This window comes from Bos mutus, chromosome 19, assembly GCF_027580195.1.
Source record: "Bos mutus isolate GX-2022 chromosome 19, NWIPB_WYAK_1.1, whole genome shotgun sequence".
NCBI classification, from domain to species: domain Eukaryota; kingdom Metazoa; phylum Chordata; class Mammalia; order Artiodactyla; family Bovidae; genus Bos; species Bos mutus.
This window is the reverse complement of record NC_091635.1, coordinates 7371829-7398621: the sequence shown is the minus strand read 5'-3', so window position 1 is coordinate 7398621 and position 26793 is coordinate 7371829. Positions and strand designations below refer to the sequence as shown.

Genomic DNA, 26793 nt, shown 5'->3' with positions numbered 1-26793 from the left:
GACCAACAACAAGCCTGGATAGAGTACTCTATAAACGTATCCCTGGTGGCTCAGTGGTTAAGTTAGCCACTAGTGCCTGATAATGCAGGAGACACAAGTTCAATCCCTGGGTTGCGAAGATCCCCTGGAGAACACAATGGCAACCCACTCCAGTATTCTTGTCTGAGAAACCCCATGGACAGAGGGGCCTGGTGGGCTACAGTCTGTGGGGTTGCAGAGTCAGACATGACTGAGCAACAACAGCGATGCATAAATCATCTCGTAGGTTCCTCACAACCAGCTCAAAAAGCTTTATTACCATGATTTGACAGAGAAGACTTACAGAGCAAAAGGCCTGAGACACACATGACTCAAACACAATTTGTTTTAACCTGGGCTCCAGAGCAGAGGTGCTGACTCCGAGGTCCCAGCTGCCGCCACATGAGCTCCCTGGGGCCCTGGCGGAGGCTGCAGGCAGGAAGCCCTCTCTCTCTCTATGTCTGAGGGCTGCGAAGTTCCTCAAAGAACAGGGAGACATGCCCTCTTCTGCAGCTGGGGATGTGTTTGTGGGGAGGGGGCAGGGGTGGCTCCATCTCTACTCTGGGGGCCGCAGGGCTGGGTCGTCACACTCCCCCAGTCATGCACCAGCATCCGGTGCCTCCTGGGGACCACTTTTCTGAACCCCTGCCCACTCTGAGGAAGCAGGTCAGCTCTTCACAGCCTCGCTTCCTTCTCTGACGCTCGGCCCTTCCGCTGGTGGGGAGAGAGCTGCCTGAGAGCAGGAAAAGCACTCTTTCCCTCCAGACCCGGGACTCCAGGCCTGGCAGCTGCTGGGAAATCTGTTCTGGCCCCAGAGGAGCCCAGCGGCCACTGGCGCTGCCCGAGGGCTGCTGTGGGGCAGAGATAACAGGCACAGGAAGGGTGGGGTGGCAGATCCTCCCAGGAGCTGGACTTAACGTAAACAATGAATGGCTGCCCAGCCAGGCCAGGAGGTGACTCATCTCCCCACTGCAACCTGCCCCCTCCCTGCGAGGGTCAGGGGTCAGCTCCCGCCCTTCTGGTGACTGGTGAGACTTCAAAGGCCAGGGTGTGTCCAAGAGGTGGTTGGAGGAGGGCTCAACTGCGCCCAGGGGAGGACAGGCTGGGCTCCTGACAGCTGGTGGGGTTCAGAGCTCCAGGACCAGGGCAGCGGGAGCCCGGGCCTTCCCCCCTCTACCCCTGCCTGCCTGTGCCAAGAGACGTTCACTGGGAATGACCGAGGTGACTTCTCGGGCCACCCCCTCTGAGCTGGCTGCAGGCTGCGGTCACCCCACTGTCAACCCCGAGGTGAGGATCCAACCGAGAAGACGAGAGGACACTTGAGTTTTCACATTTGCCTGAAAACAGACTGTGAAGAGACCAGGGCATCCAAGATGCTGAGACGTGAGGACGCGGCACTTTTAATCAGGCGCAGACCCCGTGGCGGGGACGCCGTCCAGAGCCCCGCTCCTCTGCAGCCCCGTCTCTTCCAGGCCAAATGCCACCCGGAGTTCCTCGCAGGGAGGAGGGAGAGGAACGGGTCCCAGTCCTGAAATGTACAATGTGGAACCTCCCAGAGGCCGCGGTCTCGTCAGGTCCCAGAGTGGCTCCTCCCCTCCATTGAGGGGAGACTGTCCGAGCCACCCTAAGCCGGTCCCTGGGGTCCCTCGCGTCACTGCTTGGCCTTCTTCACGATGGTGCCCACGGCAGAGATAACGGTGGTCTTGGAGCCGCTGGCGCTGGTGGTCACGGTGACAACAGCTGGCAGGGTGGCCGTGGTGGTGAGGATGGTGGGCTGGGCTATGGTCGTCACCGGGATGGCTGAGTCCCACTTGCTCTTTCTCTTCTGGGCATCTGGGGACGAGGCCAGAGAGAAGTCAGGGCCCACCCAGGCCAGTGGTCTGAGACCAGGGAGCACAAACGGCAGGGACAGCCCCAGGAAGCCGAGGGCAGCCGGGGAGCCGGGACCCACCCCAGGCCCAGAGCGCCACCGCCCTGCTCCCGCAGATAAGGCGGGAAGGGCCTGGCTGCGTCTGCGGGGGAGGCGGGGAGCGGAGCCGCTGTACCTGCGACGGCTGTGCTGGCCGTGGTGGTGGTGGTGGCCGTGGCGTTGGTCGTGGTGCCCTTCTTGGTGCCCGTCACAAACTCAATCTGGGGGTGAGAGGGACGATCGTTAGTCAGGACCTGCACACAGTGCGCATCCACATCTTTTTGCCAGCTGTCTGCTCCTGGGGCACAGGAGGCAATTTGGCACTGCACGAGGGAAGCGCTGAGAACCAGCTGTGACTGTCCAGCAGGGGAAGCGTTGGAGAGGCGCCTGGAGAGGACGGTTAATCCTCGGAAGAGAGCTTCCCGCAGACACCGGGCCCCTCCCGCCATGGCCATCTCTGCGCTGCTGGGGCACCCCTGCCCACCCAGGCCCCGCCCTCACACCTCGGGGGAGGCGGTGCCCATGCGCACAGGGGAAGGACAGCTCCGGCCCCCAGGTGCTGCAGACACGTCCCTGCAACAAGCCTGGGGTTTGGAAAGGGGGAAGGAGAGAGAGTTGGCAAATTCAATCAAGGGTTAAGAATGAGGACCCCTGATCGCCCCAGCACCAGCTCCCAGAGAGATCAACCCTGTGGCCCCAGGGAGGGGGGCAGGGGACACACGTCCTGGAGGCCAAATGTGCTGCGGGAGGAGGACCAGGCTAAACCACAGGTGGAAGGGCGGGCGTCCTGCGGCTGTGTTCTCTCTCTGAGACTCCGGTCAGAAAGGGCACAGCCCAGAGGACTTGGTCTCACGGCCAAGTTTCGGTCCCCTGAAGGACCGAGACCAGAGGCAAGCAGCACGCTCAGGGTCCTGACGTGAGGGGTCACCTGGCCACGGGAGGCACACGGAAGCACTCAGGCGGGCTGCAGAGGCCAGTGCTGGAAGCCAAGAACGGCACAGACCAGGCACAGACCAGAGCGCCTTCCTCCGTTTAGGCTGAGGAGACTGCCGATGGGCCCAAAGGGAGAAAGCCCCCAGGGCTCGGCAGCTATAAGGGTGTGTGTCGGGGGAGGGGACATAATGCAGCCAACATTAAGTCCCGAGAAACCAAGTGGAAGCAGCCTGGGAAGCGTCTTCAAGCTGAGTCATGGAGGCTTAAAATCCAGCACATCTAAGGCTGCTCACAGTGTCGCCGGGTGATGAACCAGCGGTGGGGGGTGGGGGTAAGGGAAGCCCCCTGGCTCAGCCTGCAGGACCCATGCGCCTCAGACAGCTGCCCCCTTCATCAGGACGTCCACCCATCACTTACTTTGGTTCGCTCCTTTTTGGCCTTTTCCAACTTGTCCATTTCAATCTTCTGGGCTTTGGCTATGAAGACAGGACAGGTAGTCACAGAGCAGCGGATTAAACAAGAAGGTAATTTGGGCCAAAGCAGCCCAGACGGCTGCCTGCCGCTCTCCCGGGGCTCCTGCTTGCAGCATCGCTTTGTGATGGGCAGTCACGAGCCAGCCCTCAGCCAGCACGAAGCTGGGCCTCACAGTCCAAAGGCCCCGACGCTGGGGCTGCGCACCGTCTGGAGGGGTGAGCTGCTCCTGGGCTCCAGCCACGGGGGAATGCTGGCCTAGGGTAACCACCTCCTCAGCAACCGGGATCTTAGATTTGCACTGTTTCTTTTCTGGCCTGGCTGCACAGCACGTGGGATCTTAGTACCTTGACCAGGGAATCAAACTTGAGCCCCCTAGAGTGGAGGTGCGGAGTCTTAAGCACTTGACCACCAGAGAAGTCTCTGGATTTTTAGATAAAACACTAGCACTAAATTCAAATTAAAGCAAGACAGAACTTATAGGGGCCAACACCACACACCACGGGCCAGCTCTGGTGGTCCACAGGCCGCTGCTTTGGGACCTGGCACCCGAGGGAGCGGGCCCCTTGAAACTCCTCCCAGTTCTCCCAGCCGGGCCCCTGCACAGAGCTGCACTTCCGCCGGCCCCCTGCCTGGGACCCGCCCACACCTGCTGGGCCAGCCTCTGTGCACCTTCAGACCTTGTTCGGACAGTGTCCTCCACAAGGCTGCCCACCCTCCCCTGGCCCCTGGTTAGGTGGCCCAGCCTGCATCTTCATCACTCCACTCGTTATTGCTGGAATCACTCCTTTGATCCTGTCTTCTTCGCTGTGTTGTAAGCTTCTTAAGTCAGGGATGGGGGTCTGGATGGTTCAAGGCTGCATAGTCAGCTCCTCAGACGTGGCCGAACACGGAGGAGACCCTGAAACCTGTGTTGCCTAATGACTGGAGGGACAGATGGATGGGTGAGCAGGCAGATGAACGGCTACCCACCTAATGCCTCATAGTAGGAGTCTTCAGACCAGCCGTGGGGGTCAAACATATCCTGAAAAAGAAAAGTTCAAAGTTGCTCCTGCTGCTAACTCGCTTGTCGTGTCCAACTGTGCGACCCCAGAGACGGCAGCCCACCAGGCTCCCCCGTCCCTGGGATTCTCCAGGCAAGAACACTGGAGTGGGTTGCCATTTCCTCCTCCAATGTATGAAAGTGAAAAGTGAAAGTGAAGTCGCTCAGTCGTGTCCGACTCCTAGTGACCCCATGGACTGCAACCCACCAGGCTCCTCCGTCCATGGATTTTCCAGGCAAGAGTACCGGAGTGGGGTGCCATTGCCTTCTCTGTCAAAGTTGCAGAAAGGGCCAATAAATGGAAATGACTCAGAAACCACATGCTTCTCCCCAAGTCTTTCCATGGATCTTCCTGGCCTGGAGTCTCTGGCCTTCAAGGGCAGGGAGGCTCAGATGCTATCCCGTCTCCAGCCAACCCTTCTTAGGAAAGTGAGGGCAGAAAAGCACTGTGGATGGCTGATCTACGCGGCACGGCGAGTCCAACCAGCAGAGGCCCCGGGCTCAAACAAGGGAGAGGGGGACAGCTCTCCTCTGCTGGCAGCGTGCCACACGGACCTTTCAGTGGCTCCAGGTTGAAGCCAGTGGAGAGGGCGCAAGGCCCTGGGTCCCCTCCCTCACCTGCCGCCTCTGCAGGTGGCACATACCTTTGGATAGTTGGTGCCGAGTTCGTCAATTGCACAGAACTGGATGAGCTTCTCATAGATGCTGAAAAAAGAAGACCACAGGATGCTGAGCGGGCCTAAGCCCGAGGCCCTGCGTAGCACCGGATTCCAGGAGGTCAGAGCCATTTAGCACTTGCGTGCAGACCAAGTCTTTAGCCCAGTTGAACTATTCTAAACAAGTTTCCAAACAGGAGGGCAAATGTCCACTGACTTGACATTAAAAGTCACTTCTGGCCTTCCAACCTTCCACAGAGAGGGACTGGGGCCAGTAGCCAGAGCGAGTATGGTGTCAAGATGAGGTTTCAACTGGACACCAGACCTTCAGCCTGTGGGGCTGGGTTGGGGCCTCCCCATTTAGGCCCACAGGGGCAAGGGCAGCTCTCGCCAATCGGCACACGAGGCTCTTTCCTGGGTGTGTCACTTGCTTGAACACTGGACAGAGTGAGACCGAGACACAGGTCTGTTTGTCAAACCCGCATACAGAGTCAACAACTTTCTAGAGGTAGGAGGACCTGGGGTGACCATCTAGACAATCCCCTCCTCGCACAGCTGAGGACACTAAGGCCTCAGATCACGCACTCCAGGAGGAGGGAATGAGAGCCCAGGCAGAACCACCAGCCCACGTCTCGCGGCTTCCCCTCCGCACCTGCTGCCTGGCTCTTCAACGGCAGACGAAGCCTCAGCAAGGTTAACGCAGTCCGGGTGACAGTCCCTTTGGGCTCAGCTGGGATCTGAGCAGGGCCTCTCCCTGCACCTCTCTGGGGGCATTCCTGTCCCCAGTCCAACATCACCCCTCCCACCGTCCCCCTGCTGGCTCACAGAAAACTCACCTGGGATTCCGAAATTCCTTCTTCCTCTGGATAATGTAGTTCATGTCCATCCCCTCCTTTATCTTCCGCTCATACAGCTTCTGGATCTTGTCCTACAGAAGGGGGACAAAAAGACGATGGTGACGGAACCCCTCACGATCCCAGCCTGTGGTCATGTGCTGTGGACACGAGGACCTGGGGGAGCCACGTGAAGCCCTGCTCCGGCCAGACGGTCTTCCTCCACCCAGTGCAGACGAGACAGACAGAGACCAGTCTGCTTTCGCTGTGCTTTCTCCTGATCCCCTCTGGGTGGTCAGCAGCGGGAGGAATAAGAAGCTGGAGCTAGAGAAGCCATGGAGAAGACAGTGAACAAACCCCACTTGGGGATCAGCTACTGAATCATCTGAAGAGGAGCTTCAAGAGTTAGTGTTGACAGGTGGGGGCTGAATGCTGGATTTTAATTTTAACATGGGGTTAAGACCCAGCAGGAGACCTGGGAAGGCAGGAGAGGTGTCACAAGCCTCCCCAGTGTCCTCTGAGGGGAGGCTCACAGCTGGCCAGTCCTTGTCACTTTACCAAGAGGCACTGCTGGGGGTCAAGAGCCAGTTTCTCATCCAGTCTCCCCTCAAGCTCTGTTCTCTGGCTCAATGGGAAACCAGAGAACCACCTGGCAGGGTCCAGGCCAGTGTCACAGGTGTCCTGAGGCCCACAGAGACGATGCCAGCAACAGATGGCGTCAGGGCTGCCCGGGGAGTTGAAGAGGCCCCAGGAACCCAAGCCTCAGGGCCGGGCCACCTCGGAGGAGGAGCAGGCTTACCCAGCGAGGCTGGCGCTGGCCCAGGGCAGGGTCTCTCGGCAGCCTCCCCAACTAGTGGCAGCTAAACACAGACTGTCCAGGAGGAAACCACTTGGGGTGCTCTTCACCTGCAAGAGGAGGTGGGCGGGGGGGCAGGGCCTGAGCGAGGTCCTCTGGAACGTCAGGAAAGGAGACCCACTCCTGTCAGGAGTCAAGACTGCCCAGGGGAAGCACTGAGCTGGAGACAGAGGTCTGTAACACGTTTGCCAGGCAGAGAGAAGCCGAGCGCATGCCTCTGTGTCCTCGCTCTGCAGGTGATGGAGGCAGGCCTTCCCGGAAGGCTCGGCAGGTGGGGGCACTGCTGTATCTTACAGATGAGTTCTCTGTGCGCCCTCGGCCGTCAGGTGGGTTCTCCTATCTCAGGGGAACTAAAACCTTTGCTCAGTGTCATGGTTTCTGCCACTAGCAGGATCTAAAAAGGAGAAACATTTTGATATTCAAGGCTGGGGCTGGCTATCTCTGCCTGGTGACTGCTGGACTGTCCTTAGGCTGCGGCTTGTTGCCTGGAGCATGAGTGGCACGGGGCCGGGGGTGGGGTGGTATGTGGTGGTGGTGGGGAGACGACTCAGCCAAGGGAAGGGGTTTCCAGGAAGAGAAGGGACTGTGTGCGGCAGCCCAGCCCCGCTCGGCACCCACCCAGGTCGCCGCATGCCCAGCCCCAGCCCCATCAGTCACCCGTCCGTCAGCGTGTGCGAGCGCTAGCGGCGTAGCCAGAGGCCCCGCTCGGGGGCAGCCGTGGGTGTCTGCCCTACTGTCACAAGGTCCCCTTCAAAGGGGAACACGCAGAGGGACAAGGAGAAACCGCCACTGAGGCTGACAGGGAGGAGTAAGGCCAGCTGTTCCCTGAGGGCCTGCTCCCGAGGTGAGCGCACTCCACACTCCATCTCCGCAAGTCAGGGATCATCAGACAGGAAGCCAGTGAACCGCCATTTCAGGAAAACGAGGACTGAAGCGCATGCATTTACACGCGTGTGCATTTGCGGAGAAGGCAATGGCAACCCACTCCAGTGTTCTTGCCTGGAGAATCCCAGGGACGGTGGAGCCTGATGGGCTGCTGTCTATGGGGTCACACAGAGTCGGACACGACTGAAGCGACTTAGCAGCAGCATTTGCATTCCTACTTGTTTCTTGAACATTCTGATGACCCCTCAGGTTCTTAGCCAAGTTCCTTCGGAGACATTTCCTGGGCTCAAGGATGCCCAGAACAGGCATGTTGTTTGCTCTGCTGGCAGTGTCCCGGGGCAGGCGGGGGCCCAGCTGAGGCTGTAGAGGCAGCCGGGGGTAGGGCGCCGGCTCCTGGGAGCGGCCTAAGTGAGGTCACCAGGACTGCAGGCTCCTTCCCACTTGGGCTGTTTCTTTTCCAGAAGCCGCTTAAAGTCAGACCCAGCCAGACACCCGCCCAGTCTGCACGGGCCTCAGCAGCTGAGCGTGCACGTACCTGTAAGTGGTTTGAGCACCGGCCAGGGGGCTCTGGAGGGATCTTGATCTCATCAGGTGACATGTTCCGGACTCTTTCAGAAAAGGAGGCTGCAGAGAGAACAGAGGAGTTCTGTGGGTGCGCGGGAGGGTCAGGGTGGGGGCCCGACATGGACAATAAAAAACCCTTCAAGACAAGAAAGGTACATAAAGTGTTTTCAAGGAGGGATCACACACTACAAAATGGTAAAACAGGGCATGCAGAGTGGCTCTCTGAGGGTGCATCTGAGTTGAACTTAAATGACCTGAAGGAGCCAGTAGGTGCAGTGGGGAAAGAAGTTCAGGCAGAGGGCGCGAGCGGCCATATCACAGCCAGGCCCAGAGGAAGGACTGTGTCCTGGGGTGCTGGTGACTGTGGTGCTGGGAGGTGGGAGGGGCAGACCCATGACCCGCAGCCATCTGCCCCTTTCTCTGGTGTAAATTCTCCCGTCATGGCCAATCAATTTCAAGCTAGCAATGTGAAGTTGTGAGCTCAGGGCTGGGAAGACATGCGCACAAGGCTCTGCCTCCCACGGGCTCTGCCCCTGAAACACCCTCCCAGGATCCTGGGGACTCAGAGCTGCTTGGTGCTGTCCTTCCGTCTCAGGCTCTGCTACCCAGGGTCCACCAGAAGCTCAGGGTTCCCTGGGCTTCGGGACTCAGCATTCAAAACTGCTTTGTACATAAATGACATCTATTCAATACAAAACGACCTGCTGGTTATTAGCTTCGGGTCCTTCAGCAGTAAATCAATCAACCCTCACTCGGTCCACTTCATTCCTGGGAACAACAGGCCTGATTCTGAAGTGAAGACCCACAGCTCCCAAGGGACAATTCCCTTGGCGATGTGCCCTTGCCCACCCGTTTCTCTCTCCCTCCATTCCCCTCCCTGCTGCCTCCAGCCACCCTGGCAACTGCAGAGTCGTGCTCTGGATCACCCAGACAATGTGCTGCTTGTTGTAAGATTCTGTCTGTGCTTTTCAAGGCATTCGCTCAAGAAAAGGACTATGCAATGAGCAAACAGCAGGCGGAGCAGGGTGGGGCAGGATGAAGGCAAAGAATGGACAACCCAGCACCACTAACACCCAGCAAGTACCCACTGGGCACCGACATGTGCCAGCCCTGGCGGGACTCTCTCAGCCCCTAAATGGCCGCCTAGACTACCAGTGGACGGCCGGGTGAGCCTTTCCCTTCTCTCCTGGGGCTGGATTAATATTTTCTTAGCAGATAAGGTGCTTTGATTTCTGCTTTGAGCTTCACTTCTCAGCTGCTGCCAAACGAGCCTGCACACACTGAGGCTGGAGCTCGAGCCCAGGGACCATCTCCCAGCAAGGCTACACGTGCCGATTCTCACTGTCGGAGGAGCCTCCCTGGATGTGCCCCAGAGCAGGGCGTTGGCGTGTCATCCTGCTGTGGACCGAGACACCAGTGCGGTCTGGGAGCACGCTCCACCATGGGGCCGTGTGCTTCTCTTTGCTCAGCCCCTTCCGTCTCCTGCCTCCTGAAGCAAGGGTGACACCCTGATCTCATCCCAACTTCCTCCTTCCTCCCAGCCCTGGGAGAGGCAGGCGTTCTAAGCTGGAGGCTCAAGCAGGCTGCAGAGGCTGGCTGAGAGTGGGACTGCCTGGGCTGTGCTGGCTCTCGCGTTTCATAAGCATCAGCACCAAAAGCCAGGAAGGCCAGGGCAGGCTCTGGGTGCACAGCAGGGGGAGACGGCTCCCCTGGGTGGGGAGTGTGTGTGTGCACGTGACAGAGAGACAAAGAGCGCCCTTTGGCGTTTGCCAGGAAAGCCTTTTGGAAAAACAGGGCGTGCCGCTGTTGCCATTAGCAACCCACCCACCCAAGCGGACAGAGTGACAGGGAGGGGAGAGTCCTCCCAAGCTCGTGGGCTGGGACTGGGCTGGGAACAGAGAGTTCCTCTCTGGAACAATGGCGAATGAAGGCACACATTCAGAAAACGCGGTACAAGTTTCTCTTGCAGATTTCAGGAGCAATCTTCCTGCAACTCTGTCCTTCCTAAGTCTCAGAATGCATCTGAAGCAGAAGACATCAGACCCACACATAGGGCTGCTGGAGCCGCCACAGCTGCCTCAAATCAACCTCCCTGGAAACACACCGAGACGTGTGTCCAGGCCCTCGGGGGCAGCCCAGGTCTGTGGCTGCTCTGGGTCTGCTGGGGTGTTCTGGGCGGGCACTGTACTCAGGCTCTGAGAAGCCTGCTGCCGTCAGCGTGATTCACCCTGGGTGCACGCCCACCTCACAAAGCAGCGCAGGTATCCACAGCTGCCAGGCATGGATCTGCACAGGCGCGGCTCGTCAGCGGGGCGTGTGTAACGGCGGGAGTCAAGGCACGCCTGGTGGGTGCTGTGGGGCTGGAAGCAGGAGGCAGCGGAGTGTCTCTGCCTCACCAGAGACACAGAGAACTCAAGTGGATGACCGCCCCAGGGCCACTGCTCCAGGACCGCCCACGGGGCACCTGGAGGGGAGGACTGGGTGTCCACTCACCTGTCAAGCAGCTACAGCGCTGGGGAGCCCTTAGCCAGCTTCTCTGCTCCGCTTTGCTCCACTAAACCTGGGCCTGTCTACACAAGTGAAAACGCTGTCCACACCAGCGGAGCAACCTGAGTCCTCCATCCAGAGGCAAGGACGGAAGGCGCTGGGCCCAGGCAAAAGGGGGACACCCAGGGCACCATGAGCGGAAGCCACTCTGCAAGTCATCCACCCCCTCCTCAGTGAGAAATGGGAACAGGAATCCAAACTAGGAGGCTTCAAGTTTCACCCATGTTTTCTATGGGAGAATGGATTCAAGAAACTGTGGTGTAACCCCACAATGAAATAATATTACCAATCAAAAAAAAAAAAAACTATGGATATGCTCAAAAACATGGAAGGGTCTCAAGAACATTATGGGAAATGAATAAGCCAGACAAAACAAACAAACAAGGAATCCATCTGTATTAATGGTTCTTGGGCAGGGGCAATTTTGCCTCCAAGTTGACATGTGGCAATGTCCAGAATCATTTTTCGGAGAAGGCAATGGCACCCCACTCCAGTACTCTTGCCTGGAAAATCCCATGGATGGAGGAGCCTGGTGGGCTGCAGTCCATGGGGTCGCTAAGAGTCGGGCACGACTGAGTGACTTCACTTTCACTTTTCACTTTCATGCATTGGAGAAGGAAATGGCAACCCACTCCAGTGTTCTTGCCTGGAGAATCCCAGGGACGGGGGAGCCTGGTGGGCTGCCGTCTGTGGGGTCACACAGAGTCGGACACGACTGAAGCGACTTAGCAGCAGCAGTGTCATTTTTCATTGTTGTATCTGGCAGGGAGTGGAGACTGCTATTGGCCTCTGGTGGTGGGCAGAGACCAAGGATGCTGCTAAAACACTGTACGACGCACAGGCCAGGCCGCCACAGCAAAGAATTACCCAGCCGAAGATGTATGAGAAACTCTAAAGAGACAAAACTATAGTGAAGAAAAGAGATCACTGCCTGCCTGAGGCCAGCGGAGGAAACGTGTGCAAGGGGATGGCACGGGGAACACTCTACAGTCACAGAGACATCTTCGTCAGGACTGTGGCGGGGGTTCCACTCTATGTAAGCTGTCCCTCACAAAGCTGCTTTCAAACGGTGACAAGGAGAGGCAAAGTCAAAGCTGTTTATCGACGAGTTTAGGGCTGAGGTGGCTGAAGCCCACACACATTCCTGCCAAGCGAGCGCAGCTAGTAGCCTGGCTGCGTTCCTGGGGGCGGCTCCGCCCCCACTCCGTCCTGCCGTGACAGCGAGGCTGAGGCTGCAGTCCAGGGCCGGCCCCGTGGACCGCCTGCTCGGGGAAGGCCACGGGTTTCCCAGGGAGCTTGCTCTGCTCCCTCTGCCTGTGAAGCCAACTGCACTGCCCCTATGGCACCATTTTCCCAAGATCAGGCTCTTTGGTTTTAGGAAAATTTGGGTTTTTTTTTTAATAGGAAAGACTCATACCCCATTCATCAGAAAACCCGGGGCTGAAGGGCAGAATCCCGCTGAGCATCTGGGCTTCTCCACGTGGTCAAGGTCCTACCCAGTCTTTCCCTCAGGAGACAAACGTAACGAATGATGCTTAGGTCTTTCAGTCACGATAACCAGGATGGGTCCCCACCTGCCATTCCTGGTGAAGGCATCCTGTCCAGAAAAAGGACAGGTTGGAGGGGCTGCTGGATACAACATTTCCAGCCTGGGGCTCACCCGGGCAGGGCGAGTAAGCTGCAAAGGGGCCATCTGGGCGAGGGGAGCAGGAACCCCGCTTTGTGAGGATTGAGTGGGCGGGAAGAGATGGGCAGTCTCGCCACGGAGGGGGAGGGCCAACCCCCGACAACGTGAGGCTGGGCCAGGCCTCGGGGGAGCCCTGACAAACTCCATGGCAGAAATGAAAGGAGTCGAGAGACCTCCTGAAAGGCTGAAGAGGCTGGGCTAACACAGGGCTGGGATGACACGCGGGCCGCATTCCAGAACCGTAACCGCCCTGGCCAGTTACACAGAGGGCCCCAGGCTCCAGGGCTGGGAGGCATGCTCCCTCCCGGGGACAGAGCAGCATGCCAGCAGAGGCCACATGTTTGCGCCCTGAGCCCGTGAATATGCCAGTGGAGAGGCTCGGGGGGTCCAAGGCCGGAGGCCAGGCGCAGAGCACAAGGAGAACAAGCTCCCAGCTGGAGGGGCCCGAGTCCCTCTTGACGACACTGGCAACTGACCAAAGCTCCCTGAAACGCACCATAAATATGGTTTTCAAAGAATTGTTCTCTGGGTGTCTCACCCAGACATCTTAGGAAATGCCAAAGGCCCTGAGAGTTAGAGTCCAGAGACAGGCTCGCAGCTGAGCTGCTGCCTCGGTGGAAGCAGAGAGAAACCACCTGCGTGGATGGAAGCCAGCCGGCTCTGGGTGAGGCTCAGAGACCTGTCCCTGGCACCTTCCACCCCAGGGTACTCACCAACTAATTCCTGGGGATCTCGTTTTTCTACTTCTGGGTTATCCTGCAAGGAAAAAGGAAAACACAAGGAGTAAGTGTGCGGCTCCCGACCCAGAGTCACTCTCCTTACTGACACCACTCAGGATTTTTTAGGAAGGAGAAAAGGTAGAAGCATTGCAAGGAACTTAGAGAGCGAGCTGACACTTTGGGGTTCCTGAGACCCCTGAACCTCCGAATATCCCTTCTTCCCTCATCAGAGCAGCCGGGATGCTCCAGCCACCTGCTTCAGTGTCTCCTCCATGGCCTCCAGCAGTGACAGCACCCCCAATGCCAAGGAGAGCAACCAGCAGCCAGCCAGCCATCACCTGCAAACCTGGACCCTGCCCACGGCTCCCCCGGGCCTGGCCAGCCGCCCCAGCACACAGCACCCCGCCTGGTGCCCAGGAAACAAGAGGTGGCTAGAGAATCTCAAGACCAAAACGCAAAAGGCTATCTCCTCCCAAGAGATTTTTCTCACTTTCAGCTTCAGCAAAAAAGGGAGGCCTTATCACAAGGGGGCAGTTCATGGAACTGGGGGCAGGCAGGCAGCAGACCATCAGGGAGTCACACACCGCCCTCAGGACAGCCCAGCGCAAGGCGGCCTGGCTCCGTCTCCCAGCTCACCTGCTGGTTTTCTTCACACTAGCTCGGTCTCTCCAAAGAAAGCTCTCTCTGATCCTTTATGCGAGCCCCTGCCCCCAGAACCCACTACCACGCCGTGTCCTCTGTTCTGGAGGTATACAGAGCCCTAGGGGCAAAGGTTTCTCATCAGACCACTCCGGATCTCACTGCTCAGGTAAAGGCTTCCCTGCTGATCCAGTCGTTCCAATGCAGGGCGCACAGGTTCAATCCCTGGTTGGGGAACTAAGAGCCCCATGTGCCACGTGTTGTAGTGAAGAAAATCCAGTTCTGGCCACGGTCACATGGCTAGGCACCTACTTTCCTTGCTTCTGCTGCCCCAAACGCATAATGTTTGTTTTACGTTTTACAAACGTAAAAACATAGCTGTTCTCCCCATTTCTGGAGAAACCGAGCCCCTCAACACAGGTCGGGGTCTCAGGTGCCATGACGTGGTAATGATCACAGTGGCAGAAGCTGTGCTCACGAGGCTGGATCTTGTGTCCCCTCCCTTTGATCAGTGAGGGAGGAGATAAGACAGTAACAATCGTGGACCCGACGGGCACGTGGAGGCGGCTGGGCAGCGCTGTGTATCCCACTCATACGATGCGACTTGACACCAAGGTGACGTCTCAGAAAGCAGGCACAGGGAGGCCACCAACCCCCCACCCCCCAGGCTCTAAGACCAGAACAGCAGTTCTTAACCCCCTTCTCCAAAAAGTCCCTAGGATAGGCCAAAACTCCCTCATTCTTTGGAACACTGCAGCTATTCATTCGACCTGGACGGGCATAACGTCCAGGCCAGGCTGCTTAGCAACCACTGTCCCCAGTCACCCGCCCCCTGCCAATCAGGTGGGCAAAAAGCAGAGGCACCCCCAGAGGGCTGCCGAGCCAAATTCAGGTTGGTCATCAATCAGCCCCTCCACAGACAGCGGGTCTCAGCGGGCCCCACAACGATCCCTTTGTAGCTGTGACTCTGGGGGAACCCATGCTGAAGTGTGTGGCACGCTGGGCTATAAAGGTCCTAATTCTCCCTCCAGGGACAGCTGTCCGGGTGCTCACTGTGGGAAAACATCACTTGGCCACATCCTACCTCCCCTCTGGGGCCATCTGGCTGGTCCCACAAGCCTGATGCACTAACTCTTCAAAGGCCTCCTAGGGCTCTTTCCCAAAGCGCTGTCCTGGACCCTTTGGAGGCCAAAATGCAGAGGAGCAAGGAAGGAGGCAAGCCAGCCACGTGGGAATTCTGCTGTCTGCTCCGGGGGCACAGGAAGTTAGTCACCAAACAAGTGAGGAGTCTCTTCAAAGGAGAAAGGACCTGTTCACACCACAAGCTCCTCGTGAGATTAAAAGGGGTGAGGCTCCTGGGCCTGCCTTTGCCCGGTGATGGGAGGTGGAGCGGGTGGGCAGAGGCGGAGATTCCTGCGTTTCACAAGGGCCTGGGCTGGCTTATCTGAGCTTTATTTAGTCACATCTTGGGGAGAAAAAGAGATGATGGGGCAAAATCACAGAGAGGAAGTCTTTTTTCTACTATCTTCAGGTTTTCCTTTTTTGACCTGGCTCCTCATTTTCCCCCAGATTTATCTTTCTATACACGCTCCCTTCCCCAAATTAACCTGGTAGTTGGTTTCAATATGACAACTAGTCTCTGCTTTTCTACTCTCATGGCGTGCACCTCAAGTCCCATGAAACTGTGGCCTTTTATTTAATTCCAAACCAGCACCCCCCAGAAAGAAGTTCTGCACCCTCGCCCCTTCCCAGCTGGAATCCAGCTCCACATTATCTGCAAGCGCAGGGACCCAACCGCAAGCAAAGATTCTCCTGCCTTGAAACAACCCTAAAAGCCAAACACCTAACTGAGCCTCCGCAGGCTGGGAGCCACAGACTACGGCGAGGCTTTGGAGTCTGTGCTTGTTCAGATCCCCCACTTGCGTCACAGGCGCCTGTGTGATTCCTAAGGCCCTGGAGAATCCAACAATGGGACTCTGTGCCTCCTGGTGGCCACACCTTGTTACGCTTCAGCAGGGAATTCCTCTGCCCTCTGACGTGGACAAGTGGGCTGTGGGTCTGCTGAGCTCCTGGGCATGTGGCCTGGTACCAAGGTGCCCCTGAAGAAAGCTGACGACCCAAGTGCTTCCAGATCCGAAAGGAGCCTGAACCCCCGCTGCCCCAACCTGAGCCTGAAAAGGGCTGGACTACACCCCACAAGGACCTGGAGCCACGGCAACATATGTTCTTGGAATGGAGTTGGCTGCAGGACATTAGGGGATGCTGAAGAAAGTCCAGCAAGGAAGGAGAGTCAGGGTGTCCGGTGAGACCACTGAGGACAGGCGTCAAATACCCCAGAGACGCTTTTTAGAACCACTTATGCTCAACAGTCCATCGAGGCAACTTTCATCCAATGAAGCTGCTCTGAGGGCGAGGACGGGGCTCCGCATTAAACACAAAGACCCATGGGACAGTCACGCCTCAGATACCAGGAACTCAGCGCAAAAACGAACAAAATGCCCAGGATAGTTATCTTGGAAGCCAGCCATGGTGTTAGAAAAAACAACTGATGAAGTATTTAACAGGGCTATCTCCTTCGGAGACTGAAGGAAGGTTCACGTGTTAAACTGCTAGCAGTTCAAGAAACCGGTTTGACAAAACTTGCTAGAGAGAGACTCGGTATATCCTTAAAGAGGCAGGAGGGGAGGAGAGGACAAGAGCAAAAAGTAACAAAAACCCACTGTTCCTTTCCTTCCCCCACAGCAGGGTTTCAGAAGGCTCACAGGAAGCCTGCCTTGACTTGTCGAATCCACCCTCCCTGGCCTCCAGGTGGATATTCCGTTGGCCACAGAAATGAACTCAGCCTAGAGATCCAGTTATCAGACAGATGACTGTCTGCATCAGCCGGGAGGCATGAGTCCAGGTCTCCTGGACGTGACAGCACATGCCCCCTCAGACACCCCGGCAGGCGCTTTTCACCCAGTTCCTCAGGAAGGTGGAGACAGGGTGTCCTGCCTGGGACCGCGTCGCACATAGCAGTTCCTGGGGGAAAGACCAGGCAAACCTGGTTTCTGCCCTCCAGTTCAAGTCCTGTTAAGACACAGGAAAAACAAAGCAAAACAAAATCCGTATCATCCCACGAAGCCAAGTGAGAAAGGAGGAAGGAGAACCCTGACGCCTCTTCTTCAGACCATCTGCACCCCCTATTCTCCCAGGGCTTAAGTCCCTCTGACCAGGGTGTGAGGCGGCTGCCGTGGGCTGGGGCCGTCCCTGGAGGGCTGTGATCTGAACCTAACAATTTTGGTTTTGCAGTTAATCGTGTCTGAGACTTGGAAGAATCTAACAGCCCTGTGACAGGGGCCGCATTTTTAGGAATTACAGAATCTGAGATGTGGTTTCCTCTGCAGAGAATATAAAACTCCAGCCACCAGCAAAACCGTGACCAGAGCAGAGGAAGGAAGTGAAAACAACATGGCTCCATGACGCGGGACGTGCGGCCACGTGAGCTGGAGGGTTTACTCAGCAGAGGAGCCACAGCTCCTGGTGGCGAGGATGGAGGTTTACAGCCAACACTTCATCAACCCTTCCGAGAGCCAGCCCCACAAAGTGCACTTGAAGCTCTGGGGTCCAACCTGAGACAAGGCAAGTTGGCAGCTGGATTCCGCCACATCTAAACTCTGCCTTTTCTCCCCACGTTCAGGAGCACTAGGCACAGAGAAAACCCTCTGAGCAGAGGGCAAAGGACAGCCGCGCCCCGCTCCAGGGGAAAGAATGTTCCAGACTAGGTTTTCTGGCCGATGATGAAACGCTGCATCTTAAAAGTAGGGGGCAGCTGGGGAGGCAGATCAGAGAAACAAAGCCTCCCAAATCTTCTGTCCTCTCAGACCTGGGGCTCCCGAGCAGTTACAAAGCCCTGGTGACACTGCACTCCATGAGCAGAGATCCCACTCAAAAAGAACCCTCACTGTGGCCTGAGGCCCCGGGCATGCTCTGCTGGCCATGTCGGCCTCCTCCCCTGCACCAGGGAAGGAAGCAGGCCTCCACCCCACCCCCACCTGGCCAACGAGAGGACACCTGCCCTGTTCCGTGCTCTGTCTTATATACCATTGTGTTCCCAGCACCTGCAACAGTCGGTGTCCTGCAAACACTGATCTCACACCCCCCACCCTCCCTCCTCTGTCTTCCTATACCATTGTGTTCCCAGCACCTGCACACACAGTCCTCCACACACACACCCACCCTCCCTCCCACCCACAACAGGTGCTCCCTCCTCCACACACACAAACACTCCACACACACACACACCCCTCCACACACACCCCCCTCCTCTCCACACACACACCACCCCCTCCTCCCACACACACACCCACCCTCCTCCTCCTCCACACACACACACACCCTCCCCTCCTCCACACACACACACACACACACACACACCCCTCCCCTCCTCCACACACACACACACCCTCCTCCTCCCACCACACACACACAACTCCCTCCCTCTCCTCACACACACACACACAACTCCCCCTCCTCCACCACACACACACACCCCCTCCTCACACCACACACCACACACCCTCCCCTCCTCCACACACACACACCCTCCTCCTCCACACACACCACACCCCTCCCTCCCTCCACACACACCTCCCCTCACACACACACACACCCACACCCACACCCTCCCCTCCTCCACACACACACACACACCCACACCCTCCCCTCCTCCACACACACACACACACCCCCGCCCCTCCTCCCCGCCACCACCCACGCCTAAGCAGCCAGTGGTCAGTTTTTCTTCAGTCTAGTTTAGGGTTTCAAAGCAAACATCACCTGCAATGCTGAACCCCCAGATTCCAAACCTGTTAAAGTCCACAGGTAGTTTCAATGTGTGCACTCAACAGAAAGCAAGGCAGTGGAGGAGCTACAGGAGCAGAATTGCAATAAAGGTTGATACGGGGTAGGCAGGAAGGTGTGTGTGTGGCGGGGGCGCGCACCAATACTGAATTTAAAACACCTTAAGTCTACCTTGTTGCTTCTGATTTGAATATACAAAAAAATAATTATTGTAAAGTTAATTCATTTATTTATTCCACAAATAACTTATCAAGCATTTATTACGTACCAGGCAATGGGCCAAACACTGGGCACGTGATCCGAACAAAACTCAGTCTTGGGGAATAACGTTAGGTATCATGCTAAGCACTTCAGTGAAAGATCTCATTTAGTTCTCATGACAGCCTTGTGAACTTGTGGGCAGACAATCCTGCTGTTTCAAGAGCCAAGGAAGCCCCGAGAAGGCCCCTGAAGGCTTCAAGCTGACGGACAAACGAGGTTTTCTGTGACACGTGAGTCACTTCAGGATGCCCAGAAAGCAGCCATTCCAAATGGCTCCAAGCTCCAAAATAAAATCATTGTGGTCTGACAGACAGTGTTGGGGGCATGGACTGAGAGGCAGGAACCGCAAGACTCAGCAGCAGTCACTGAACCCAGTGCTGCGTGGGGGCCGCCTGGCAGGGGTTGCTTTACCTACACACCCAGGAGAGCCCAGGAGAAAGCCCATCACCAGCACATTTCCTTCAGTTGTATCCTGATGGTCAGGATTGGGCCACTGCCATGGCAGGCTGCCTGCCCGTGGATGGAAACACTCAACTTATCAGAAAAATGGGCGGAAGCTGGTGGGGCCGTTTCGGATTCAATGGACTTGCCTTCACTCCCAGCTCACTGCTGGGAAGGCTCAGCTCCACAGAGAGAGGTTTCTACAGGAAAGGGTTAAACAGGCGTCTGCCAAGACAAACTAAGCCAGCTTCAGGGCTGGCCTTGGAGATGGAAGCAAAGGCAGGGAGGGGGAGAAGAATAGTCTCTCTGAAATCCTGGCTTCAGTAATGCCCCCATGGCTCCGCATGGCGCTAAGGCTCTGTCACGTGGAACCACCCAGACTCCATGTGAAGGCAAGCTCTGGCTGGAGCCACCTCCCAAGGGGAGACTATGCTGACTATTTCAAACGTAACCACAGATCTGATTCAAGACACTTGAAGATGCAGAGGGGGGCTTCTTTACCACTGAACCACCTGGGAAACCCAATGTTAATACAAATGAGTAAAATCCTGTCAAACCCAGGAATCCTACAGTAGCATCTCAAGGGACATGGACTGAAGCAAGGAACAGAGGTGGGAAGTGCCAGATCCCTAAAGACAGGCAGCTTCCCTTCTACAACATAAATTTCAAAAAGCTACGTCCTCACTGGGGAAGGAGGCACCCAGCCACACCTTGGTTAGAAATCCGTGGCATGTGGCCCCGAAGGGAAGGAAGTCTGCTGGGGCCTGTGTGGCTGGTGGGCGGGTGGGCTGGGCATGCAGCAGCTCCTACTTGGATGCAGAACCGCGCAGGGGCAGGGTGGGGCTCCTGGGAGTCTCCGCTTCAGCTGAGCGGGGCAAGTGCAGTCAAGAAGGCCCTGCTGGCAGCGGTGGGACTGCCAGGATAGGGAGTGAGAGGGACAGTAATGGTCCTTCTTCCCTTTGCAGGAGATCACAACTCCCAGCAACCGCAACGTTTCTCCCAGCGGTGTTTCGGCTACACATGTGGCCAAGCTGCCTTCCAAAGGCGGTGAGACAAAGGACCTACCTTGAGTTTTTTCAATCTGGACAAGAGAGCTATTTGCACAGCCTGCCCTGCCTCTGTCCCTCTGCCTGCTGCTCAGATCATCACCCAGATGGACTTGCAGACCCTAGCCTGGGGTGGGTGGGTTCTCCCTGGTGTGCGAATTCTGTTACTTACTCTGTGAAGACCACCTCCGCCTTGTTCAAGAGCAGCCCAAAAGAAGGCCAAACGGCCACTCACTGTGGTGAGAGCAAGGCAATGCTGGTGGTAAATAGGCCTGGGTATTTTCAACAGTTCAAAGGCCAAATACAACAGCCAGAAGACAAGACCAGATGGCTCACAAGCCGGGAATGGTCAAGGGCCATTTCCTTCTCTGCGCTTAGGTGAGTCACACTGTCTTGTTTTTTTCTAATCAGTACTTAAAAGGATCATGGATCTGGAAGGCAGAACACGGGGGCAGGCAGGAAGTGAAAACCAAGATGGAGGGACCGAGCACACACCCTGCTCCTCACACCCTAGACAGAAGGCACCAAACGCTAACACACGTCCATCAAGTCTCGTAACAGCCCCGTAAGGCAGACTATCCTCTCCACTGCGGAGGAGCAAACCGACGCAAAATACAATGAAGCAGTTTCTTGCCCGTAAATGTCTACGTCGGAATTCAAACTCCAGCCCGACTGCAAAGCCTAGAAATACCATTTCCCAACTTCCTGCCTCCTCCCTTGAGACTAGGAGGCTGTGAATGGCCACAATTTCTATGAAACCCTTGGTTCAACCACTGGAAAAAGTGGAAGTGTTAGTTGTTCAGTTATGTCCAACTATTTGTGACCCCATGAACTAGAGACAGCCAGGCTGCTCTGTCCATGGGATTCTCCAGGCAAGAATACTGGAGTGGGTAGCCATTCCCTTCTCCAGGGGATCTTCCTGACCCAGGGATCGAACTTGGGTCTCCTCCTGGATTGCAGGCAAGATTCTTTACTATCTGAGCCACCCAACATTAAAGAGCCAGGAGGTGAAATTCCTCTCCAGGAATGACTCCAGAGCAGGTCACAGGCAGACAGGTGTTACACCCTCCACTTAAGGAGAAGACGGCCAGATCTATTATCTTTTAACTATAATGATCAGGGGAAACAGCTCAAGAATTCATGGTGTCCCAGTGAGTAATGTCTGAGTTTCCGTGAACGGAAGGGCAGGTCCTGAAGACCTAATCACCCACACACTGGGCGCTGCCGCCCCATCCTCAGCCTGGAGATCTCCTGGGGCTTACAGAAGGAATACCAGATCCTGAAGCCTACTGAGCCCGCCTCCCTTACTGGGTGAACAATCCCGCAGACTTCCAATGAGAACTTACATTTTAAAGAATGAATTATTTCTTGTGACTTGTGTGAAGAGCATGGCACATTTCCTGTCCATCAGGGCCTCTCACTGAAATGAAATTGCCTATACAACACTTTAGTCAACAACTACAAAAATACTTTCATATCTTGCTATTCTGATGTGCCATTTCTGGATTTTATCTTAGCTGAATATATGAGAAGGACTAAGGGAATTGGTGTGAAAAAATGTTTTGCTACTGACTGGCATTACTACTAGAACAAAAGTTGGTGAATCTCAACCTCTTCATCATTCTCCATTTGTTGAAGGTATTTAGAAAATTATAAAAACAATCTTTCCTAAAGTAGTTTTATTGAAATACAAAACCCACCTGTAATTCTCAAGTGTAATTTTTCATTTATGTCATGCTATTATATAATTATGTTTCCCAGGTGGCTCAGAGGTAAAAAATACACCTGCCAGTGCAGAAGACGCAGGTTCGATCCCTGGGTTGGGAACATTTCCTGGAGAAGGAAATGGCAACCCACTCCAGTATTCTTGCCTGAGAAATCCCATGGACAGAAGAGCCTGATGGACTACAGTCCATGGGGTCGCAAGAGTCAGACTAAAACAACATTATAGAATTACCCCGACTACTGGAACACTGAAGATGTTTATAATACAAATGAGAACAAAACTGGATACAAAATAGTTAACCCTGTTACACTGCTGCGGCAAAGTCACTTCAGTCGTGTCCAACTCTGTGCAACCCCATAGACAGCAGCCCACCAGGCTCCCCTGTCCCTGGGATTCTCCAGGCAAGAATACTGGAGTGGGGTGCTATTTCCTTCTCCAATGCGTTAAAGTGAAAAGTGAAAGTGAAGTCACCAGTCGTGTCCGACTCTTAGCGACCCCATGGACTGCAGCCTACCAGGCTCCTCCGTCCATGGGATTTTCCAGGCAAGAGTACTGGATAGAAGAATAAAAACGGCTACACTGTCAGGATCGTGATATTAGGTGATTTTTTCCTTTCATTAAATATTCAATCTTGCTATTATGATAGTCTGACAACAAAATATGCACAAAAACAAAACCCTGATAAGATAACCACCAGAAAAAGTGCCATATGACCCTTTCCATGTCAAAGACCTCTAAGAGGTCCACATTTAAACTCTAACAAGATAACCTTTGCTCTCCCATCCTGAAAAAGAATTCTCAGTACAACAATCCCCAAGGGTGGATTCCCCAGAAGCTCACCAAGCAAAGGCACACAATGGCCCATCTCCGCTGGCTGCAAAAGGCCTCTGGTTCCTCTGCCACCCCCACAACCTGTCTCTGGAGTATCCTTCAGGATGACTAGAACCCTATGCTGCTTGTTCGTGAAAAGTCTGGCATCTCCCTTTCTGATTCCAGAGCCCTGGAGGTACAGCCAACAGACCCAAAGCCCAGGGAGGAAAGCATTTTGCTCTGCACGGATCCTGCGGAAGCTGGCGCCTCTTTCCGTGCGTGGTCACTAAGAGAATGCTGGCAGGCTCCTGAAGTTCTTCCTAGAATGGTGTCAACAAACTCCTGGGAAACGAGCTCTGTGGGCTGCTTTCGGCCTCCAGACCTTTGATTCTGACATTTTCAAAGATCATTAATAATGCTGGGCTGGGGAGAAGCGGCTGGAGAGGACAGGAAGAGTGTGAGTTACTGAGTCAGTTCTGCCCTAGGCAAATCCTTCATCTCAATTCCAGGTCAATTAGTAACACTTGGAGACCAGGACGCTGGTCCTTCTTGAGGGAGTTCAGGTGTGTGCGTGCGGCCACTGAAGGCAGAAGCCCACTCAGCCCACTGAGCCAGGCCTCCACCAAGCCCCAGTGCTCTGAAACTCTATGAGTACCCACCAACGCAGCGGTGCCACACTGCCAAACTGTCCATCAAGGCACCCCAGGAAGCGGCCGTGAAATTTACAAATTTCAAGGCAAACAAATTTCTCAACATCTTGTCTGATACCACACTAATTTATGGGTTGTTTTTCCAATGTGACTACACTAAATTGTGGGGCTTTCCAGGTGGCTCCGTGGTAAAGAACCCGACTGCCAGTGCAGGAGACGCAGGTTCAATCCCTGGGTTGGGAAGATTTCCTGGAGACAGAAACAGCAACCCACTCCAGTATCCTTGCCTGGGAAATCCCATGGACAGAGGAGCCTGGAGGTCTACAGTCACGAGTTAGCAGCCGAACAGAAACACACTAAATCATGAGGACGCTGATGCTGATTGTTTGGAGAACATACTTACTGAACAGAACTGTTAGGTTATTTCTTTTGGCCTAGGAGTTCTGTGAAAAATTCCTGTGACACCAAGGATGCTGTGAACTGAGAAACTATAGTAACTTCTGACCTCCAGGATGGGGATGCGGAATCGGACTGCCAAGCATTGCTTAAAACTCCATCTTAGGCTGAGAAAGAACACATCCCTACACATTCTCCTCTATCGCTGCCACCACCGCCTGGTATCACAGCCCTGACTTCAGACGTGCCCCAAGTGGTTGAAGTTTGCCTGTTGGCCCACAACTGGACGGGAGCCACGCCAGCACTAAACCCAGGTCTTCCGACTCCAAACCCACCAGACTGGCTCTGGGTTGTGAATTCCTCATTTTTGCACTACTTTTGGGGTTTGAAGGATTATTGTAATGCTTTTTCTGAACTGGGGTTGTTCACGCCTTTTAAAAAATGCTGGAACAATTTTTTCCCCCACCCAATGTCACCTTCTTGACCCAGAAACACTATTTTGTTTTGACAGATGTTTGCTCCTTGGGCTTGGAGGATTCCTTCCCCGGGTCAAAGCCTGGACCAGCGCGCCTTGCCCCGCAATGGGAGGCTGGGCCTCCCAGTGAGTTGCCCACAGGCTGCTCCAGCTCACCTGTGCCAGCTCATCAGTGCCCGTGTTTTGTTTGCAGAGGAAGAGAGTGTGTGTCAGGGACAGTGGGTTGAGTGGAAATACCTTTATCTACAGGAACAGTGGGAGTGGGGAAAAAAGATAAACAAGGGGAAAAGTTCCAGGGCAACCGAGGTAAAACAAGGACAAAGGAGGGTGGCGAAAGGGAAGCTCGTGGGCCAAGGGCAAACAGATGGAGGAAGCACTTGAGCTTTAGGGGCCCATCCCTGCGGTGAGGAGCCGGACAGAGGGCTGCCCCGCCCGGTCTGCCTCTGTCCAGGACAGCAGCGCCACCTTCTGTTCAGTAACTGGAACACCTGAGTCTGGCTGCTTGTTGAGGCGAGGTGAGAACAAGACCTGATGGAACAGAAGTGCCCGGCATCCTATTCCTGCGGGACACTCTGCCACCTCCTCTAAGCCCCTCTTCTCTGGTTTAGGGCCAACCCCAGGGCCCAATCCCTGCCACCCTGGGCTGATGGATCAGGAACACAGGCTCCCTATGTGGGGGGAGTGGGGGGGGGGGCAGTGGGGCCTGGAGTTCTCATTTCTTCCTCAAACTCCCAAATATGGGACTCTGCACTCATAGGTCAGGGAAGGCAATGGCACCCCACTCCAGTACTCTTGCCTGGAAAATCCCATGAACGGAGGAGCCTGGTGGGCTGCAGTCCATGGGGTTGCTAGGAGTCGGACACGACTTCACTTTCACTTTTCACTTTCATGCATTGGAGAAGGAAATGGCAACCCACTCCAGTGTTCTTGCCTAGAGAATCCCAGGGACGGGGGAGCCTGGTGGGCTGCTGTCTATGGGGCTGCACAGAGTCGGACACGACTGAAGCGACTTAGCAGCAGCAGTACTCATAGGTAACCCCAAACATCAGCGGGATAAAAATGAGGGCCGTTTCCAGTCTCTGTATTCTACTTTTGTACTCCCCAAAATTAACAGATAATAAAGTTGGAAAATACACAACTTTGCTTATCCACAATGCCAAGTCCTTTCCAAAGAAGCACCTTGGGGGTTTACTCCAACTCCAACCCTCATATTTCTTTTAGAACACTGGTGACTAGCGGTTTCATAAAAGGCCCAGAAACAGAGTTCACTACCTCCTGAAGCAGCTTGACCCACTTTTGGCCTGAGAAGACGGGCAGTTCTTTGTTCAGTTCAGTCGCTCAGTCGTGTCTGACTCTTTGCGACTCCATGGACTGCAGCATGCCAGGCCTCCTTGTTCATCTCCAACTCCAGGAGTTTACTCAAATTCATGTCCATTGAGTCAGTGATGCCATCCAACCATCTCATCCTCTGTCGTCCCCCTCTCCTCCGGCCTTCAATCTTTCCCAGCATCATGGTCTTCAAATGAGTGAGTTCTTCACATCAGCTTCAGCATCAGTCCTTCCAATGAATATTCAGGACTGATTACCTTTAGGATGAAGTGGTTGGATCTCCCTGCAGTCCAAGGAACTCTCAAGAGTCTTCTATGACACCACAGTTCAAAAACATCAATTCTTCAGTGCTCAGCTTTCTTTATGGTCCAACTCTCACATCCATACATGACTACTGAAAAAAACCATAGCTTTGACTAGATGAAACTTTGTCGACAAAGTAATGTCTCTGCTTTTTAATATGCTGTCTAGGTTGGTCATGACTTTTCTTCCAAGGAGCAAGTGTCTTTTAATTTCATGGCTGCAGTCACCATCTGCAGTGATTCTGGAGCCCCGAAAAATAAAGTCTGTCACTGTTTCCCCATCTATTTGCCATGAAGTAATGGGCCAGATGCCATGATCTTAGTTTTCTGAATGCTCAGTTTTAAGCCAACTTTTTCACTCTCCTCTTTCATCAAGAGGCTCTTTAGTTCTTGGCTTTCTGCCATAAGGGTGGAGTCATCTGCATATCTGAGATTATTGATATTTCTCCCGGCAATCTTAAATCCAGCTTGTGCTTCATTCAGTACAGCATTTCTCATGATGTACTCTGCATATAAGTTAAATAAGCAGGGTGACAATATACAGCCTTGACGTACTCCTTTCCCAATTTGGAACCAGTCTGCTGTTTCATGTCCAGTTTTAACTGTTGCTTCCTGACCTGCATACAGATTTCTCAAAAGGCAGGTCAGGTGGTCTGGTATTCCCATCTCTTTCAGAATTTTCCACAGTTTATTGTGATCCACACAGTCAAAGGCTTTGGCACAGTCAATAAAGCAGATGTTTTTCTAGAACTCTTG

At 54.9% G+C, this 26793-nt stretch overlaps 1 protein-coding gene across 1 annotated transcript in view; it reads right to left on the bottom strand.

Annotated features, from left to right (window-relative positions):
- Positions 1–275: 275 nt before the first annotated feature.
- Positions 276–26793, bottom strand: part of SAP30BP (SAP30 binding protein) — a 33946-nt gene continuing 7428 nt past the window's right edge. The window contains exons 4-11 of the mRNA XM_005907950.3: positions 13115–13157; positions 8139–8227; positions 5866–5957; positions 5018–5078; positions 4304–4355; positions 3278–3336; positions 2064–2148; positions 276–1851 (exon numbers count right to left, since the gene is read on the bottom strand). Of these exons, the coding sequence (XP_005908012.1) occupies positions 1670–1851; positions 2064–2148; positions 3278–3336; positions 4304–4355; positions 5018–5078; positions 5866–5957; positions 8139–8227; positions 13115–13157 (663 nt within the window). The 3' untranslated portion in view covers positions 276–1669. The remainder of the gene's footprint in view (positions 1852–2063; positions 2149–3277; positions 3337–4303; positions 4356–5017; positions 5079–5865; positions 5958–8138; positions 8228–13114; positions 13158–26793) is intronic.